Source organism: Danio rerio, chromosome 9 (genome assembly GCF_049306965.1).
Source record: "Danio rerio strain Tuebingen ecotype United States chromosome 9, GRCz12tu, whole genome shotgun sequence".
Classification (NCBI taxonomy): domain Eukaryota; kingdom Metazoa; phylum Chordata; class Actinopteri; order Cypriniformes; family Danionidae; genus Danio; species Danio rerio.
The window spans coordinates 34674256-34696500 of record NC_133184.1 but is presented as its reverse complement, the minus strand read 5'-3'; the positions used below and the strand labels follow the sequence as shown (position 1 = coordinate 34696500).

The 22245-nt window shown below is 36.6% G+C and overlaps 1 protein-coding gene across 5 annotated transcripts in view; it reads right to left on the bottom strand.

The window, feature by feature from the left end:
• The window catches only part of vangl1 (VANGL planar cell polarity protein 1), a 69473-nt gene extending 47263 nt beyond the window's left edge, over nucleotides 1-22210 (bottom strand). For 2 of the 5 annotated variants that reach the window (XM_068223355.1, XM_005167685.5), the window contains exons 1-2: nucleotides 22040-22210; nucleotides 1132-1341 (exon numbers count right to left, since the gene is read on the bottom strand). In XM_068223355.1, the coding sequence (XP_068079456.1) occupies nucleotides 1132-1202 (71 nt within the window). In that variant the 5' untranslated portion in view covers nucleotides 1203-1341; nucleotides 22040-22210. 5 annotated transcript variants of the gene reach the window in all.
• Between the last annotated feature and the right edge of the window lie 35 nt (nucleotides 22211-22245).

Sequence of the window (22245 nt, the reverse complement as noted above, 5' to 3'; positions counted from 1 at the left end):
TATTCTAAGGAAAACAATTAATCCATTTTCCTAAATAGAGTTAAAAAAAAATACCTTTAAAGTTTTATTAACACGGGTTTTTGGTGATTCAGTGTATGAGTTTTGACCAGATTGCAATACATGAACAAAGGAAAATTAAGACCTGTTTAAAAAAGATTTAAGACCTACAAGACAATATTTCAGTAAATTTAAGACTTTTTAAGGCCTAAAATTTTTATTTGTGAGATTTAAAATATTAAGACTTTTAAAGACCTCACAAATACTCTGAAATGCTCTCAGTTCATTCTTTTATTCAGCTTAGGCCCTTTATTTATCAGGGGTCACCACAGTGGAATGAACCATCAACCTATCCAGCATATGTTTTACACAGTGGATGCCTTTCTCATAGCCTTTCTCATAGCCATTTACATATCAAAACACTCCATTTAAAAGTCACATAGTTTATCTAGTTCACCTATAGCATATGTCTTTAGACTGTGGGGGAAACCAGAGCACCCGGAGGAAACCCATACAAACATGGGAAGAACAAGCAAACTCCACACAAAAATGCCAACTGACCTACCCTGCACTCGAACCAGAGACCTGCTTACTATGAGGCGACAGTGCTAACCACTAAGCCACCATGTTGCTACTCTCAGATCACAGCTACAATAAAAAAGTAAATCAAGACCCGGTTTTTAGTACATTTAACTTGTGGTCTGATTGACATAAACACATCTCAAATCCAGATGTTAACCAGGCCTTCATCTCATGTGACTACGCATCAGTTTAATCAAATCTGACGTGGTTTTAATTTTTAATGAGTGAACCTTTAACCAGGAACATTTCTTTAATGAGTTATGACACCTTGATTACCTTTTCAAAGCAATAATTTACAATCATCAGAGGCAAATGCTCAATAATTTAATCTTAAAGTAATTAAACACATCCCATCGCTAATGAGCAACGGAATCATTTCACAGACAAATTCATTTAATTTCGGTAATACCCTTGAAGCCTGAAATAAATGCAGAATGTTTTCATGATGACAATATTAATTTTCTGCATGAATAAATGTGGAAGGAGAGAGAGAGAGAGACAGAGAGAGGCACATGAACGCCAGTGGAGAGTGTGTCACTTCAGGCGGTTTACCTCTGTTTGTTTGACCCTCGTGATCTGTTGGAGTGGTGGGAATAGCCGGAGTGGATTGAATCCGTGTCCATGGCAATGGCGTCTGTGCTGTGATTGGTTTAACGCAGCGGAGGGAGGAATGCAGAGACTGGTAAAGTGGAGGCCAAGAGCAGGACATACATGAAGCTGCACAAGATGACAGGTTCCTTTCTAGGGGCTTTCAAACATTACCTAAAAAAAAAGAAAGGAATGTGTTAACAAGCTCATACACAGTACAAAGCATTTTCTATTAGCGATTGTGGAAATATTTGAAGAAAAAGCATGAAAGAGAAAAAAAATACATTCAAAATAATGAATGAATAATTTACATGGATTCATTTAGTAGATGCTTTTATACAAATTGATTTACAAATTAGGCATTCAACAAGCGATTCATCATGAAGAGGCACTTTCTAGCACTTCCTCTGTGATATTTGCTGCACTGGAAGTGCTAGGAAATGCTGTTTTTAAAAAAATCTAAAGTAGGAATAGAGAGGGAGCCTTAGAATGCAGTAAAGTGCACACGGTACAAATGAGATTTAATTCTTTTAGTAAATAAAATAAATAAATAATCAAAGCAAACAAATAAATACAAATTAGATTACAGTGATAAATAAAAATAAACATCTGTAAATAAATTAATACAATTCTATAAAATGAAGGGAAAAACTGTATTAAAGACATTTAATAGAAACTGTTATTTATTATTGGGTTTGATAACAATTATAATATTTAGAATATTTTAGACCCATTTATAACATTTTTACACCATAAAATACACTCAAAAATGTTTTTTTTTACTTGTTCAAACTTCTTATTTAAAATGAGCTGAAACTACACAATTCTTGAGATTGCATTGGGACAACTTAAGTTTTATGTTCAATCTACATAATTTTGTTAAAAATGTAAAGTTAACTTAACAAGATTTTTGTTGGGACAAGATGAATGAACTGTGTGGAACACTGCATTTTATACAGTGTAGGTTTTACATGCAAGAAACTATATAGATGCTTTTTACATTTTAGAATTAGAGTCCCTCATAAGAGGATGATCATATTTGGTGCTCTCTGGCATCTAAAAGCCTTCATTCACACTGTGAGGCTTAATGCTCAAATTAGATTTTTTTTCTCAGATCGGATCTTTTTGTATAGCTGTTTACACTGTTCTTACAAATGTGACAGATTTGCAGTGTGAACAGATCATGGCCCTAAACTGACCCATATGCGCAAAAGTACAACTACGCGCAGCACAACATGTCTAATTATGCACACAATGTATGTACTGTATAGAATAAAGCCTGTTGTCAGATTATGTTTAAAATGATTATTGACTTTTTCCACAGACAACCGCTGTGTTTTTTATGAACTCTAAATGTTTTTTTCTAGTACTAGTGTAGTTTTTGAAACCTAAAATACGTGTTTTTTGGTGATTTGTTATTAATATATTAATAGAAGCAGCCGCAGGCACACTGTAAAAAAAGTTTTGAACTCAGTTAATTAAATACCTCATTACTTCAACTTAAATAGAGTAAGTTCACAGTACTCATATAGATTAGTTTAACTCAAATGGTTTGTTGCAATCGGTTTACTCAAACAGTTTGAGTTGCCTTAACTTATTGGGTTTTACAGTATTCAGTTGGTTTGAGTTCTCTTCATTTATTGGGTTTTACTGTGCTCAAATTGCTGAATTTACTCAAATGGATTAAGTTCACAGTACTCAGTTGGATTAGTTTTTAAACTTAAATGGTTTGTTGCAATCGGTTTCCTAAAATGGTTTGAGTTACCTTAACTTATTGGGTTTTACAGTGTATGTTGATGAACAACCCTTTTTTGGTTACAGGTTGATGGTTAATGTTTGGTTAATGAGCGCCCGCTCATTCACTCATTCATTTTCTTTTCGGCTTAGTCCCTTTATTAACCTGGGGTCGCTACAGCGGAATGAACCTCCAACTTATCCACCATATGTTTAACACAGCAGATGCCCTTCCAGCTGCAACCCATCTCTAAAAAACATCCATACACACTCATTCAAACCCATACCCTACGGTCAATTTAGCTTACCCAATTCACCTGTACCCCATGTCTGGACTGTGGGAGAAACCAGCGCATCCACGTGAGCACAGAGAGAACATGCAATCTTCACACAGAAATGCCAACTGACCCAGCCGAGGCTCGAACCAGTGACCTTTTTGCTGTGTGGCGACAGCACTACCTACTGCGCCACTGCGTCATCCTATGAGCGCCAGCTGTCATTCAAAAAAATATATATTTAAAATGAACAACTATTAAATTTTTCGGGTAAAGTATTTGCCTTGTATGCTATTCTGCTATGCCACTGAGGAGTAGAGGGTGTTTGCAGCACTAACCAGTATAGAATAATGATGCGTGTCAATCGAAAATTATGTAAAAGTCACATGAATTTCAATAAGACTGTTCACACTGCAGTCGGATTGCAAAAACTGTCATGACAAAAACAGATCTGAGCACGTGTACAAAAATTATTTTATTCGGGCCACATTTTGCCTGTAGTGTAAAGGTAGCCAAAGATGACCTGTTTTATAAATGCACCATAAATGCAGGAAATACAGGACAAGCAGATAAAGCAGGAGATAATGCAATAATCATTTTATATTTTGACTCTCAAAGTGTTGTTAGCCGTTAACTTGCATTTTATGAATCACCAGAGACCACAGTTTCATCTAAAAAGCTTATTTAATGTTGTAGCACTGAACAAAAATAGTCACCTACATCCTGAATGGCCAGAGGGGGAGTAAATGAGCAGCATATTTTAATTTTTTGGGATAAATTATGCAATGCCTAAAGAACTATTAAGCACCTTTGCTGGCATCAATTTCAAGTCACATACAGTATGCTTAGGCACTACTTAAGTTTAGACAGTACAGAAGCTAAACTAATACATTTCTTTTGCTTGCTAGCAAAACATTCTGCTTCCTCCATACTAGCTGGAATATATTTGCTAGTGATCATTTATTAAAAAAGGAAGGAATGATCCCTAGGATACCAAGTGCAGCTCATAATTATTATTCAGCTTTTCCATTTCATTACTATGCACCACATTGCCCTCTCATTTATGCCTTTCCCTCCAAACTTTTAATCTTTTCTTGCCCTCATTTCTTCACCTTGAGGGAATTCTGCACTGCATATTGGGTGCTTGGTTTCATGGTGTCACTTTCAATTTGATCTTTGAAAATCCAAGTCTTCACCTCCACCAAGCAAACAAGTGCATTCTCCCACATCACTCCAACTATTTTAGCCTTTCTTGCTTCTGACTTTAGCTAGTGATGTGATTTACAACCCCTGCACAAACAGGATAAACAGTTTTTCTGAAGAAAAAATAAAACTTTGAACCATCACGCTCTTGTTAAAGAGTCACATGAGGCCAGCAATCCATGAATATCACAGCTTATACTGAGACTTCAAGCGCAGGCCTTGTGCATTGATTTATCCTCTCATAAATTACTAATTTGGAGCGCACACACGCTCTAGTGCCACCTGCCATCTCAAAGCAAGCAGCCAACACATCAACACACACACATGCACACCTATAAGAGGATTTACAGGCCTAAAAATTAGATCACAGCATGGGAAAATTTATTCTATCACAAATCGTTCGCATTACACCATGATGGAATTAAATTCTGCAATATACTTTCTGCTTCTGACTCCCTGCATGGATCACACAAGGTTTGTGGGGTTCAATTAATTAATCAGAGACAAACAATTCAGCGGATTGCGTAATTAAAAGGTGAAATATGTACGGTTATGTCAAAATTAATTATTTTAAGCAAATTTAATGTTTGTTGACTAACATAAGTATGCCGTTTGTGGGCTTATCTCACCTAAGAGTGCAAACACTAAGCCTCTCAAAACAATGACAGTGGTCCACTCAAATTCATCAATCATTCTCCAGCGCTACCAATTATGAGTTTGGAGGCGGGATTAATGTAGCAGGCAGGCTGGACCAGATGGTGTTGATGGCCGGATAAAAAAAATAAATAAAATCACAGGGAAAAAATCTAATTTATTAACAGCAGTTCAAGCCAGAATATACAGGGATGGAAAACAGAATGAAATGAGGATATACATTGGTGATATTTTTACATCATGGTGGAGTTTGGGTTTAGGAATGTAATTGGGCATTCACACCAGAAGCAACTTGTGTGAACAGATCATGCGATTTGCTGCACGTACATAGACACATAAACATTTTGAGTTCGCACCCTTCATTTGCGCATTAAATTCTTTTCACAATAGATGCAGGTTCGTGTCATGGGTGGAGCTTCTGTCTGCCCGGTGACTTTAGTTTCATTGCTAATGGCTAGCATGGATATTATTAAGAGATTAGATGTGCTGTATGTGCTTTAGGAAAGCTAATAAATGGCATAGATTCATTCTGCGCCATGTCTAAATTAGGGTTGGGCGATGTTGACCAATTTGGCATCGTAAGATGTCTATTGTGAAACATAGCGATGGATGATGCCAAAGTGGTGGTTTTTAATTATCAATCAATTAATAATGAATTAATTAATTATAGCCTACCGTTTTCACTACCTGACCCACATGGTCTATGCTTTACCCATAACCAAACCATAAATAAATAAAGTTACAATCAAATTACCACCTGTCAATCACTTTTTTTTGCGGGACTCTGGCTTGAATATGCAGTGATCTGTGTCGTTCTAATGGCTTTTCCCACAGCTGGCTGAGGAGACGAGAGTTCGGTTACAGTTCACTTTAGTGCATACATTTTTATTGGTTACACTGCAAAATCCTCATCGCGTGCGCAGATTTAGGAGACATTTATGCAGAATGCATCTTTGCACCTAAAAACGCCAAACGCATCGCTCAGGAACAGATTAAAACAGTTGTTATGTGAACTCGCTAAAGTAAAAAGCCCACAATGCTTGCTCCGCCTTTGTGCTCTTCTTATTTGGCCCACTGCTCTAACTGAACGCGAATGATTGGTTAATATCAGCTGTCAATCACTTAGTCAATGCCTTCTGCCCTTAGATGACAGGAGCTACGACCGTAAATATGTGAAGCGCTGAAGATGAGAGAATGAAAATAACACTGACAGATTTACCTACAGTTACTAATAATTGCACATCTTATTAATGATCATGTGCTGAATGTTAATCCATTATTTACACATATGGTTGACTAAAGTCATTCACTGTAAAGTCTGTGGGACGGGATTTGCAGGTAACAGCGTTTGCCACTGAATCTTCACATTTGAAGCGCGAGAGGTGCTGTACAATCTTTTATTTAATCCTCACGATGCTGTCAGCCGTGCAAGCAGCAACTATATGTAACATTTAACACAGCTCAGGAAAAGACCGTTATTGCTAATAGGATGACATGTAAATAATAAGTAATATATCAATATAAATGTGGGGTGGGGCGATGAACAATGGCATTGTCTTTCGGCACAACCTTAGTCTGTATCCACTTGATCCTTTCAGAGGTGCACCTAGCTCTGTGAGTTCATCAAGTCCTCCAGAAAGTATACCTGGATGATGGAAGCTTTCAGTGGTGCTTCTGACTTAGCTGAGCCAAATTTTTTATGAGCTGTTGTCCGATTTCGGCAGGAGGATTTCCCCTCGGGACATTAACAACAAGTGCTATGTCATAATCACAACGCTACAAGTGTACGCACCATAAGGGTTTCAATCGAGACAGACAAACTTGCAAGGTTTGTCTTAACAAACATTTGACTGCAGTTTATAGGTCAAATAAATGCTATGTGCAGTATGACTCCAACAACTTGTATTCCTTTTCACATTAATAATACTTACAAGGACATATTAACAATAAATAAAGGATTATTATTTGCACAAAAACAATTAAACATTACAAAACAAAGTAACGTTGTCTACGGTTTACAATCAAATACATTTGCCTCGCATATCTATCTCCATAAGAACAACTTTTTCACCATCGTATGTTTGCTCGGTATCTCACTTTATAGAGTGTTGTACTTGTGATGAAGAGCGTTGGGGTTTGAGTCGCAGCCCACTTTTATCTTACATTTTATGTTTTGCAAAAATGTATTTCCAATGCTCCTGGACTGCAAATGTCAGAACTCTATGCTAATGCTGATACCCATACAAACTGCAAAATGTTGTAAGGACAGAACAAAATCTTAAATTATACTTGCACTTCCAAGCTGAACTTTGAGGGATGCAAATAAAGTAGTTGTAATAATGGTTTAATGATTTAAATGAACAACTGTCAGATAGTATATATTGTACAACTTTCACTATGGAGCAAAAATATTCAACTTAAAAGACCAAAAGATTTGACATTTATCATGACAATTACCATTATTGATTGATATGAAAAATGTCATTGTGATAAATATCACACCACACTAAGTTTGACATTTTTAATAAGCCTTCTCTTAGAAACATTGAAAAGAATGATCCCTCAACATCTGTGTGTTTCATGCAGGTCTTCAAAAGACCTAATAACAGAAATATCAGTTGTTTTGAACTTGTGGCTCCTCGAATGAGCTGATAATCTTAATTGCTGGTTTATCTAAGAATACAAGTAAACAACACCAGATCAACGAGTGGTATGCGAGTTTGCCAACATAGAACTGACCACTTTCAACCCTTCATTTCTCTTATCAATGGGAGAAATCTGACCTGGACAAGCACACATAGCATTCCTCTGAGTTTACCTCATAGTGCCCTGAAAACACACACAGACACACACACACACACACACACACACACATACACACACACACACACACAGACACACACACACACACACACACACACACACACACACAAAGAATTCCTCTAATGTTACTCCATGCACACTCGTACGCACTCTCTCACAGAAAGTGTATCGGGTTAGGGAGGCTGGGGGCTTAGTATTTTTTTAATGTTACTGTATCCTATAAGAAAGGAGAAGAAAGTAATCACAGCCCAGTGTTTAATAACATCAGACAAGTTTCACTCTTCTTATCTCAGTTTTGGCATTGTTGGTCGATCCATTACAATTCTGGAGACAAGTCAGGGGTTTATAAATATACTTCACAGGGCAGCGAAGGCTAAATAAATCTCTTTTGTTAAAGCAGGAATACAAGGTTTTAAAAACTTTGCTACATGATCTGTCTGGCAGCTGAAATCTGAAATCTGTTTACAACGTTCATTCTATTATTGGGATACACAGATTCCTAATTCAGAGCGAATAGTTTTCTAATCTTACCAGGCTTGCTCTGTTGACTTTAATCAGTTTTCAGAGCTCACATAAACTGTAATAGGGAGAACCAAACAGCAGGCATGCTCAGTTTCTTTTAACACAACAAATTATATAGGTTGATTTTTGTTTATCTGTGCTTTTTCAAAATGTAATTTCCTTGGATTCAACACTGAATAAACATTTTCTACATGTATGTTGGATAATGTGATTATAATGCCTTCATGTTGTCCATAAATCCAGAACAGAGTCTAGTAGAAATACGTAAATAGAACAGAGCAGACAAGGCAGTAGATGTATCATTCTGAACACTGGACGGCTGTATATATTACTTTGTAAAAAATCTCTCTGTGGCTTTTTGTTATTTATTAAGTAATACATCACACAAATTGGAAATTTCTTATGTTGAGCCAAATCAAATATGGAATTTAAAAAATGGTCTCAAATCATAATGGGCTCTATTTTAACTATCAAAGTGCAAAGTCTAAAGCGCAGTGTTTGCATCCACTTTGCTGTTTTAAGGATGGAAAAATATGGTTTGCGCCATGGCGCATGGTCTAACAGGGTTGTGCTTTTTTTCTTAATGAATTACGAGTGTGTTTGGAGCATAACCAATCATATCATCAATACCCAATTAGTCTCATCCTCCATTCCTTTTAAGAGTCAGTTGCACACCATTTGTCATTTACATGGTGGACTTTGTAAGTGGAAAAACTGATAGCTTCACTAGTGAGAATAGAGTTAAAGAGACCATCTGCAGTGCGAGGATAAAGAATGATTCTCCCCCATTCAGCCTCTTTATCTCTCTCTTTACCATTACTCTTAACTTTACTCCTTTACTTTTGTGGAATAAGGAAACGTTGTTGTACGCACTCCACTGAAGACATACATTAGCCTACATATTTAATTTTGTTTGTTAAGCGCAAATACTTATGAAAACTATTTTTAAATTCAATTATAATTTCTAGCAAACAAATAAATTAACAATAATAATAGGGTCCAAAAAATTAGTAGATTAGATCAGAGATGCCTAAAACCAAGGCTCACAGGCCAAAGCTGATATAGGATGACCTTTGATTTGCTTTATTCCAAGCAGATTTTAATTGATAATTTATGGTTTTGTTTTACCGCTTTGATGACTAAGTGACAATACAGTCTTTGTGCTTTAAAACCAGTTGTAGCAATATTACAAATCACAATATATTATTCAAATAACGCTTTGTTTTTAGTAATTATAGTTATTTTATTATTTAAAAGGTTTTCATTTACTCAATATTATATATTTAGTATTTAGTTAATCATATTTAAACATTTTAACCATTAAAAGTTCTTTAACATTATTATTATTATTATTATTCATTTATCTAAAAATTTAAACATTTAATTTGATATTACAAATCACAATATATTATTCAAATAACGCTTTGTTTTTAGTAATTATAGTTATTTTATTATTTAAAAGGTTTTCATTTACTCAATATTATATATTTAGTATTTAGTTAATCATATTTAAACATTTTAAGCATTAAAAGTTCTTTAACATTATTATTGTTATTATTATTATTCATTTATCTAAAAATTTAAACATTTAATTTGATAAAAAACAATTAATATTTTAAGGAGTTAAATGTTTATCTTTAAAATATTTGAATATTATATTTAATATTTATTTTATTTTATATATTGAATATTTTATTTTTAATATGGTACATATAATTACTATATGCAACAGTAAATTCTGCTCCATGGCCCTTAATTAAGTTTGATTTTCAGCCTTTTAAATAAAAATAATAATAATAAAAGGTGGATAAAAAAGCACCCCTGGTTTAAATCTTGGTGTTTGAATTATAAAACAGACTAAATCTTATTTCTAAAGTAATAACTACAAATGAACATGATATTTTTACCACTGCTGTGCAAATCACTAGAATTTCATGGGCCCAGAATGGCTTAATCATTTTGCAAACTGTCATACTGTTTTAAGTGAATGCTCTAATAAATGTAAAAATTTCCTGCGATGACCACTGACCTCAAAATTCAGTCTGTGTGCCCACACACTGCTATCATTTTAATCTTGGAAGACAGAGTATAAGTCACATTTCATCTTGATCTGTACCAAATGAAAGCTTTAGCCCATGTTCATTTACCGTCTTCATACTGAGCAAGCAGTGCATTATTAACAAAAAAATTAATTCTTTACCATTCTGCCATAGATGGAAAGTCATAGGCTGCAGTAACAGCATATATTCTAAGGTGAGCTGATGGACGGTTGCCATTAAAGCATATAGGCAGAATCTAGTGCTAACTGGAGCAGGAGAGTCCCTGGAGGCTTTTACATTTAGCCATCAAAACTCAGATTTTCACAGCCATTACACCTACAGAGCCAAGACTCATGAACACACACATCATTTGACAGAGAGGCCCGCTCAGCCTTTAGCATATGTTCAAAGCGCTGAGTAATGCATATCATATACACACACACATGTAGAAACACAGATGTACACGCAACACATTCACATTTGCCTTGCCCTGGAGGCAGCCATGGATGATCAAAAGGCAGAACAATAACATCTCTTCACCTACTAAACAAGAATAACAAGACAGACAGAAAGACAGACAGAATCAGGGAGCAGAAAGAGGAAGAGCAGAGAGAGTGAAAGATGAACAGATGTAATGAAGGGAAGAAAATACACTGTAGGGTTCAGAGTGAGCAAGCATGACTGACACATACAACCAAACACACACACATACACAATCTAGCGGATATATCTATTAAACAGAATGGCAGAGTTGCATGCATGTGTGCTATATAATGAATATGTAAGACAGAGATTGTCCATTTTTAGCCCAATGGAAATGCGTGCCTCAGCCTACATTTTTGCCAAACAATATATGTTGCTCCGGGCACGTTTCAGATGACAAATACACTATAGGGCGCTGTTTAATTCTTGTGAATGTGAAATATGTTACTTAGGGAGCATTTTGTTGTATGTTTCAGATACACCTCCTTATTATACTTTAGGAATGTGATACTACACTGGTCTCATTCGGTTCGGTTTACGTTTATCATGTCATCGATTCAATTCGATATTACGGTGCATTGATGACGCTTTCAATCAAAATTTATTAATTTTAATTCACAACACAAAAACATAATTTTGTCTTTAATTTGTCCATAATCCATTAATTTGACCCTAATTTTATTTGCAGTCAGATATATGAACTAGCTTTAATTTTACCAGCTTGAAGAAAACACACTTCTTGGATGTATTAAACAAGACTCAAGTACAGGAACAGAAGCCTACAGGAGCATTTAGAGCAAATACACAAAAGTAAATAATAATCCCACTTGCTTTAGTGTGAATTGATCCCTAAACTCAACTATTTGGGTTTTCAAAAGCAAATGTAAGAGAAAACTGCACTGCGACAATGTACTTTTTCTAAAAATGCAAATTGACTTGAACTGGAATATTGCATAAAAGACATGTGAATTCATGCGAATAAAGCAGCAATTCAATTTAGTCAAAGAGAACAAAATCGTCACTTCCTGATTAACTGGCGGAAATTAATAATATAATAAAGACTAATACTGCAATGGTTAAGGCGTTTTAGAATGACCAAAACAACATTTCAGATGTTTTACAGTGCGTTTAGCCTGCTGGTTTGTCCATTCACACACATTTTGATCATCACATGATCTCTTATATCAAAATCACATGACTTTTTTTTAACTCTCATACTGGAACTTGCTTGGTAAAAGTGTTTCCTTTGCAGTTTATGTGCATCTTTTCTTTTCTATTAAAAAGTTTATCCTACTCAGTTATGTGCATATTTTTATGCGCATTTTCAAAATGTGTGGGCATCTTGGCATTTCCATCAATTGATTTTTTATGAGCTTATGCAAAATGTGCGTAAAAATAGGTGGATGGAAACGTAGCTATTGTTTTTATTTCTTTAGTGAAACTGTGCTTCATCAGACCCTCTCTTCATCACACACGAGTACAACACTGTACAAAGTACAAAGCAAACTGACCAAGCCAGAAAAGCTGTCCATAGAGAGATAAGTGAGGCAGACGTGTTAGAGCACAAATACTAAAAACTGTTGAGGTGTTTTGTGGTTATTATTTGGCCTTTATTTGTCAATAATAGGTCCCTCAAAATTAAATTATGAGCAAGCATGACTGACACATACAACCAAACACACACATACAAACATAAACTACCAGATATCTATTAAAAAATGGCAGAGTTGTGTATATAATGTGTATGTAAAACAGAGATTGTCCATTTTTTAGCCCAATGGAAATACATGCCTCAACCTACATTTTTGCGAAACATAAAATACGTTGCTCCAGGCACGTTTCAGATGACAAATCCACCAGGAGGCACTGTTTGGTTTTTGTGAATGTGAAATATGTTACTTAGGGAACGTTTTGTTGTACATTTCAGATACACATCCTAATTATACACTATAGGGCGTGAACCTACAGTGGTCTCATTCGGTTCGGTTTCCGTTACGTTTATCATGTCATTGATTTAATATGATATCAGAGTGCATTGATGACGCTGGTGTTTTGTGGTTAGAATTTGGCCTTTATTTATCAACAATAGGTACCTCAAAATGTAATTAGCATAAAATATATTTAAAGTGAATGGGAAACAAAAAGTATTGTGCGTCATAGTATTCATTTCACCCTGAAACTGAAGTCATAGGTATGCTTTTGTGGTTTCATAAAAACTCCTAAAAATGTTCCTCTGTACATCACAATATATATTGTAGCTAAAAATAATAATACATTTTTTACAGAAGACACCCATTATTAAGTGTTTTAGTTTAACAAAAGTTAATATAAAGTGTTCTCAGGCCTATTTATAACATCCAAAATAAATACATTAAATTACACAATCATAATAGCTACCGTCACGTAAATAGCATGTTTGTTTGTGTATGCAGACAGAGAAACAGAGAGAGGGACAGCGAGTAATTGTATGAAATAGAAAAATTGCATTACAGAGCCTTGCTCTCTTTAATCTGGGTGCTGAGGCCTGATGGAAATTAAATAATTGTGTCAGAAACATTGGCTCTATATTTAGCCAGAGCAATCCAACCCTATACAGAACACGGTCTGAACTCTCTCTCTCCAGCTGTGAGAGCAGGCTGTCTCTGAGGAGCAGATGTGGAGAAACCACCATACACACACACACACCCACAAGCATGAAGGGCCGTCAAAAACATCACAAAAGTTGCCGTTTATAGAAAAATACTATTATAGTGTGCACTCTATAGTGAGTTGCTAGATGGGCTTTCATCCTGAAGCATTCATTCATGCGCTTCTGAAACATGCAGCGCTCACATGTGCAATGCAGTCCTGAAATATTTAAAGTATTCTAAAGGTAACAATAGTAACAGGAATGGTTTTATGTTATACTGTTTTCCGAGATCCGACTATAAATTATACTGTATCAATGTATTTCTACAGTAGTACACAATAAAAAATATAAATAAATAAAGATTTTATTTATTTTTAAATAATTTAGGTGTAATAGACTACTATCTTTCCATTCTTATCTGAAACACTCAACAGAACAGATAGTTTAAATAAACTTTAATAACTCACAACTACTTTAATAAATCACAACTATTACGATTGACTAACAATTTGCAAACTTAAAATAGTTAAATATCTAAAATAGGTAACTAGTTAATAGTTAAACTCTATATCTAGATTAGTACATATCTAACAGCCTGTACTTACAGACAATCCAATAGCAAAAACATTGTGTGGAGCAGGTTTATGACATCATGACTTTATTCACCTATTTTTGTTTGCTTAAAATAATTGCTGTAAAAATAAAATAACTTGAAATGTTCTTATCATTTTGCACCAAATTATAGTGAATAGTATTGATAAGAACCGGTATCATTAAGCGTTTCAGTATTGCTATCAAAAAATGTAAACAATACCTTTTATACACTCACCTGCCACTTTATTAGGTACACCTTAATAGTACAGAGTTGGACCCACTTTTGCCTTTAAAACTGCCTTAATCCTTTGTGGCATAGATTCAACAATGTACTGGAAATACTCCTCAGAGATGTTGGTCCATATTGGCATGACAGCATCATGCAGTTGCTGCAGATTTGTCAGCTGCACATCCATGATGCAAATCTCACCTTCCACCACATCCCAAAGGTTATCTATTGGATTGAGAACTGGCAAAAAAAACAGACTGTGATGATTTGTGCTTTATGACATGGCACATTATCCTGCTATATAGACATCAGAAGATGGGTACACTGTGGTCATAAAGGGATGGACATGGTCGGCGCTCTGCAGAAATACTCAGGTAGGCTGTGGCATTGACACAATGCTCAATTGGTACTAATGGGCCTAAAGTGTGCCAAGAAAACATCCCCCACACCATTACACCACCACCACCCTGAATCATTGATACAAGGCAGGCTGGATCCATGCTTTCAGCCTCAAATAATTGTAGCCCATCTGCCTCAAGGTTCACTGTGTTGTGTGTTCAGAGATGCTCTTCTGCATACCTCAGTTGTAACGAGTGGTTATTGGAGTTACTGTTGCCTTTCTATTAGTTCGAACCAGTCTGGCCATTCACCTCTAACTTCTTGCCTCACTGGATATTTTCCCTTTTCAGACCGTAAACCCTAGTGATGGTTGTGCATGAAAATCCCAGTAGATCAGCAGTTTCTGAAATACTCAGACCAGCCAGTCTGGCACTTACAACCATGTCACATTCAAAGTCACTTAAATCCCCTTCCCTCCCCATTTTGATGCACGGTTTGAACTGCAGCAGATCATCTTGACCATGTCTACAAGCCTAAATGCATTGAGTAGCTGCATTGTGTTTGGCTGATTAGAAATTTGCGTTAACAAGCAGTTGGACAGGTGTACCTTATAAAGTGGCCGGTGAGTGCATGTCAAAAGAGCAAGAGGATTTCGATTTCTCAGTTCATGACCCTTTAATCTTACCATATAATCCTGCATTATTCTGTATGAAACAAATACTGCTCTTGTAACAGCCATTAACTGTGATATAGAGAGTATATATAACATAAAAGAGTGCATCTCTAAAAGTCTGCTGATGCCAGATAACTCATCCTCTTTCCCATCATCGCTCTTCTTCTCACAGTAAAAACACCACATGCTTGTGCGGTTAGCATAGCGATTGCAGGCCAACACATGAGCTCTATTGATGCTTTATACAACAAGGCTTCCCTGCAGTTTAACTGTCACGGTTGTTAACACTCCCTTTCCTGAATTTGCTATAGAGGGCAAGTGGAAGGAAACTTGCTAGGCCAAGGTTGTTTCAGATGTAAGATAAAAGATGCCACACCATTGCAATAGAGTTTGTGTGAGAGTTTCTAAATATCTTATGAAGTCTAATACTTTTGGGCTTCATGTCGTTCTGTTTTTCCCTGAAATCTTTTTTTAAACAACAATATTTTGCCATAAATACTTTACAAAATAAAACAAAATACTACTGAAGCATCAAATTTTAATCATAAGAAATGATTCCGTTTTCAAAACATGAATAAAATGTGCCGAATGAGTGTACCCAAACGACAATGTGGGAGTTCTGTTCTTTTTGTGGTGTTCTTGAGATAAAGTTTAGTGTTATTTTAGTGCATGTGAGCGTAAAACTTGTAGATAGGCCAATGCATAATTCATGTGCTGTCAGATATAAAATGCAAGAGCTGTACTGACAGATTAAAAGGCAGCATTTGCAAGTGTGTGTTCTGATGTGCAAAATACATAAAATGTCTGCTTTACAAGAAAGATGCCCTCATTGCTTATTTCTGAAGCTTCCAGAGGAGAAACTGTTTATCACACAAAATATCACAGCTTACAACACGTAGCAGAGACGGTTAACATACCTGTATGATCATTTGTTACTCTACTAACTTAAAGTGTGAGTTGGCTACACTTGGCAGGTTTGATTCAACTAAAACAAACTCTGCTATGAGCTCTGGTGATGCTTTATTAGTGTGGGAATAAGTGTGAACAGTGTCTTCCAAAAACATGATGCACACCAAGTAAAAACTATTGTATGCTACAAATGAAATATTGAAAACAACACCGACCAAAAACATCCAAAAGGACAAAAAACAAGAAATGATGTCACAAGAAGCTCTAATAAAAAGACAGAATGCTTACATATGCCTTTTTTCTCATCATAGTGACAATTTTGCCCATAACAGTTCAAAAAAGCATCAAAAACACATCTCATTAAGCAGATATTCATTTGTATGTGAGAGACTGAGAAATGGCTGATAATTTTTTACTCTTGTACACATTACAAGCACTTTTATAAGTTCTCAGCTGATAAAATACTACTGAAACCAGCACATTCAGCAAATCATCTAGCATTGTTCTGGATTTTTGTATAAATTTAGCATTAAAGGCACAGAATGTAATTTGCACTGCTAGAGGATACCTATTCACTACAAACACAGGCAAAGGCTGAGTCCGAAACTGCCTACTTCCATACTATATAGTACACCATAACCATTATTCAAGTCGAGCAGTATGTCCGAATTCATAGAATTCGAAAATCAGTATGCAAGAAGTATCCGAATGACCAGGGCCAGACAGAATCTGCGGACGTTTTTTGCTAGTTCTGCGGAGATTTTTGGTAAAAATCTGTGGATTTCTGAGGAATTATTTTGGGAGTATCCAGCGGAGTATCATAATTAAAACCTTAATATATGAAATAAAAAGTACTAAATTACCGAATAAAAACTTAATAAATTCAGATTTACACATTTACTCAAGTAAATAAACAGAATTAATGATGGGCTAAAAATCTGCGGAATTCTGCAGAAATTCTGCAGAAAATCTGTGAAAATTCCGTGTGAACCTACGAATTACCCACTACTTCCGATGAGACTCTGAAGTGCGCATCCCATACATGCTGCACTATGTCGTGATGCCCCGCCGAGAATTCATGAATGGGAGTAAAGTGACACAACTGACGCGGGTAGGTCACGTAACAATGACAAAATGACAGATGTAGTATTTCCGAATTCCATTCATACTGCTCAAATTCATTCTGTATAGAACTTCTAACAGCCGAGTAGTACGTTTAAATTCAAATGCAGTACCTACTGAATAGTACGCGATTTCAGATGCAGCTACAGTCTGACGACGGCATGACTGAGTGTGGAATCATGGGACTTGTCATCTTCATTACATCCTAAAAGACTCCTAAAATCATCCACAGATGAGCTAATGTATTCAAAACCACTATCACGATCATGGTAAAACACAATTATTATGGTAGTTTGAAGCAGGGTGGTGCTGAAAGCCATCAAAGTGAAACGAGGACACTGAAACAATTGCTGATGAGAGACTAGCATGACGCTGAACGAAAGCAGCAAAGCTTTTATTATGCCACTGTCAACCATTTCTAGGTGTGATCATGTGGGGAAGAAGCAGCGCTGTTCTGCCATACTGAATTAGGGTTTTGGTTAATGCTTCTCTGTGTAGTCTAAAGCAGTGTTTCTCAACCACGTACCTAGTGGACCACCAAACTGCATGTTTTGGATGTCTCCTATGTCTGTAACACCTATTACAGGTCTTTCAGTCTCTGCTAATGAGCTAATGATCAGAACCAGGTGTGTTTGGTTAAGGAGACATGGAAATGTGCAGTGCAGATGGTCCTCCAGGAATGTGGTTGAGAAACACTGGTATAAAATAAATGTCGGGACAAGCCAATGGTCGGTCATTTCAAACAATGACAAGTACACAATTTAAGTAAAGAGGGAAAACTTTAATTAATCTGCTTTAATTTCCTTAAATTTCTCCAATATTTGCAAACGATATGGATTATTAGATTAACAAACATATTTTTATGAGCAAATCCTTCAATTCCCTGACAATTACTGTGATTATGTTACTAAACGCTGCTTTGTTTATGCTTTGTCTGTGGACATTTTATCTTCCGGTTCCCTTTTGTAGAATGCAAGGGCGTAGGTTTGCTCTTGACATTGGTGGGGATCCATGAATCAAATACTTATTTTTGCTGCCGCCATCCTCACTTGCTTATCACCCACCTCATACACCTTCTTGCACGGGAAAACTGCCCCGCAGTTATAGCGCTGCTTGCATCAAAACATAGCTAGAGCCTCTCACATGACAGCAGAGAAAGGCACAGCCAATCACAACTCGAGTAGAGTACATGATTTAACCCTTTCTGTATGTCTGGCAACGCAGTGGTGCAGTAGGTAGTGCTGTCGCCTCACAGCAAGAAGGTTTGAGCCTCAGCTGGGTCAGTTGGCATTTCTGTGTGGAGTTTGTATGTTCTCCCTGCATTCGCATGGGTTTCCACCGGGTGCTCCAGATTCCCCCACAGTCCAAAGACATGCGGTACAGGTGAATTGCATAGGCTAAATTGTCCATAGTGTATGAGTGTGAATGACAGTGTGAGGATGTTTCCCAGAGATGGGTTGCAGCTGGAAAGGCATCTGCTGTGTAAAAACGTGCTGGATAAGTTGGCGGTTCATTCCACTGTGACGACCCCAGATTACTAAAGGGACTAAGCCAAAAAGAAAATGAATGAATGATGCATGTCTAGGTTAATGTTGACGTTAATCAAGTTAGTTAAATTATTAGTGGGGACATTTCAGTAGTCGATGGCTATTGGTGGAGACACACACGTCCTCTCCGTCAATGCTAATTCTACACCCCTGGTAGAATAAGAAAACAAACCACTGTCTGTAACAGTTGCGAAAAGACCTATCCTTACACGCAGAGGCAGATTTTCAGTCGGCTACCATCAATTTGATGTGTATACAGTATGTGCAGCTTTTTGGTCCAGACAGGACCAGGCGCGAGCACTAGTTGTTTGGTGTTGAATTAATGTGTCCTGGCCTTAATAAAATGCACAACTTTTATGTTTTTCATGTTTGGTTTTCTGGAAATTGATGGTGTATGATGCCATTAGGCATGCAGAACACAATCCATGCCACTTGTTAAAATTTCTCATTTTTTCAGTATTTGAACACTCTCCAAAACATCTGGGATAAATTCAAGCATAAGCCTAATTCAGCTAAATATATAACAATAAGGGTTTTTGTATATTTGTTGGATAACAAATCTTACATATTGTGCCTTTAAAAATAACAGTGTCTAAGCTAAGCGAACCAATTCATCATTTGCTTTTTTGTACAACAAAAAAACCTAAAGACCAGAATCAGTGGTGTGAACAAACCCTAAATGTTTAAGTACCTTTTTGGGGTTTCTCCATTTAAACATATGACATCATGTTCATTCTGCAAGTCCAATAGCATTATCTGGCCTACTTTATCTGGCAGTAAATTTACTAAAAGACCAAGAAGCACAAGGTTGTGCAGAGATGGGAATTTATGTCAGATGTAAACAGTGTAATGCAAAAAATATTCAACATTCAGAATCACACTCATGTTGCACAAGTAAGATTAGCAAAGCCATTGTAAATGTTGTCCATTGTAATGCACAGCAAGTCAGAAAACCTGTATCAGAAGAAAATTGATTTAAGTAATATCAAATGAATTCACATCATCTTCATTTTGTTGAGATGCTTTATGAGACCAAGTGTTGATTTATTACAGACAAACAATTGCCATTCCACACGTTAGATTAGAAATGAAAGTCAAAAAAGAAAGTCTTGAACTTGAGATGATAAACTGAGCTAGAAATCTTAAGGATAAGCACATGCATGTGTGCATGGAAAAGAGGAGAAAGATTAATTCTGGCATTTCTGTAACATAAGGACTGCTGACCCTCAAAGACCCATTCCCAGATAATCAAGATTACACAAAACTAAAACAGTGCGTCAGCCCCACCCCTTTTGTCATGATTATATATAAACAAAAGAAAGGAAAATGGTCAGTCAGGATTATAGATAAGAAGCATCAATTTGCCGCCTTACCGCATCAAATCCAACGCAACGTGAAAGGCACAATGATCATTCCTGCAAGCCGCGCGTTGTTTTCATTCGGACCACGCATTCAAAACAAAAATGATCACCGCTGACACAGAACGTATCCGTTTCTTAATGCGAGAGCAAACCCCTTTAGCCAAAGAGCAGTCTGTGATGATGGAATGAACAGGAACCGCAAGAGGTCATAAATCGCATGTAGCCTTTGGGCGTAAATGATAGCGTTGGGAAGATCTGTTCATTTAAGAGAATCGGTTCCTTCAGACAATTCATCTCGATGGACCGTTTTGAGGGTGACTCACCGTTTGTTTCTTAGCTCTTAAAGCTCCACAAGCCCTAAATGTACGTTCAACTTTTTTATTAAATGTTGCTTATATCACTATGCTATGTTTTTTTTAATTATATGAATTTCGGCTATTTGTTAATTTATTGTTATGTTGATCATAGCCTTGATGATAGCTGTATGCTAAAATAGGTGCTATGCAAAAATAAATTATATAATAATTTAAATATAAACTATTTTTTGCATAAATAATTAGGCCTATTATCATAACGTACGAATAAATAAAAAATAGAGAAAGTTAATAGATAACATTTAAATAATTCCTGTAAACTATAGCTAAGGCTATGATATGATTTATTCATTCATTTTCTTAGTCATAGTCCCTTTATTAATCTGGGGTTGCCACAGCAGAATGAACATCCAACTTATCCAGCATGTTTCACGCAGCGGATGCCCTTCCAGCTGCAACCATCACTGGGGAAACACCCATGCACTCCCTATCACACACATGCAGAGCGGACATATGTCTTTGGACTTGTGGGGGAAACCGGAGCACCCGAAGGAAACCCACGCCAACACGGGGAGAACATGCAAACTCCACACAGAAATGCCAACTGACCCAGCCGAGGCTCGAACCACCTTTTAGCTGTGAGGCCATCATGCTACCAACTGCGCTTGCTATGATATTATATCTTTTTAAATTTAGTCATGTTCATTATATGAATAAATATATCACTTGTATTAACTAGATTTAGATCCCTCTTTCAAAGTTCAATGTCAGTCCATACCTTTACTCCAGTGATTTGAGATTCAAATGAACCGACTCAAGCGAATGATTCCAGTGGGATTCGGACACCTAGTCATGGATACACCACCCAAGTGAATGGAATGCCAACCATGTGCTTTAAAGAGGGGCATCACTGCCTATCTAACATATCCGACAAACACATCAACAAATAAATAAACAAGCATTTTCGGTGGTGCGCGCGTGATCCGTCCAGCAGCAGTTCTGGAGGCGACTCGATGTCACGAGACACGAGATTAATGATCATATTAGGGAGTCAGTCCCATGCACAATGCAAAACAAAATCTCTTTCATTATTGTTATTGTTAATGCTTTTTAATAGTATTCACTATTAGAAGAAATGTGTACAGAAAACGTGGTGTTATTATTAGTATGATTTTTTTACACATGGTTAATCTTTGACGTCTCGCCAGGAAGCAGCGATAATGATTTTTCGTTTGAACCCAATAACACGGACTATAATAAAACACTCTGAAGTGAATTTGACATTTTACAGACAACAGCTGGGCGTGAGAACTTTAACATGCATCCCGTGGCTTCTAATTCCAAAAGGCGATCACTTCTGTATAGATCAAGGCAATGAGCACAATAGAACAGACAATAGGTGTAGCACCGCTAGAAACTTACCTGATGGACACGCCAACATATCCCTTAAAATGATCCGATGATCAATACGCTGTACCCAGATTTATCCACTATCAGACATTGCTACCAGTCTGGCGGCAGTAATGATAGTATCCTTCACAGGCGGAGCACACAGGCGATGCACTCTGGCAGAGGAGGTGGAGGGACCCAGACACATTACAGAGAGCGGCGCTAGGGGGAGTTTCGGC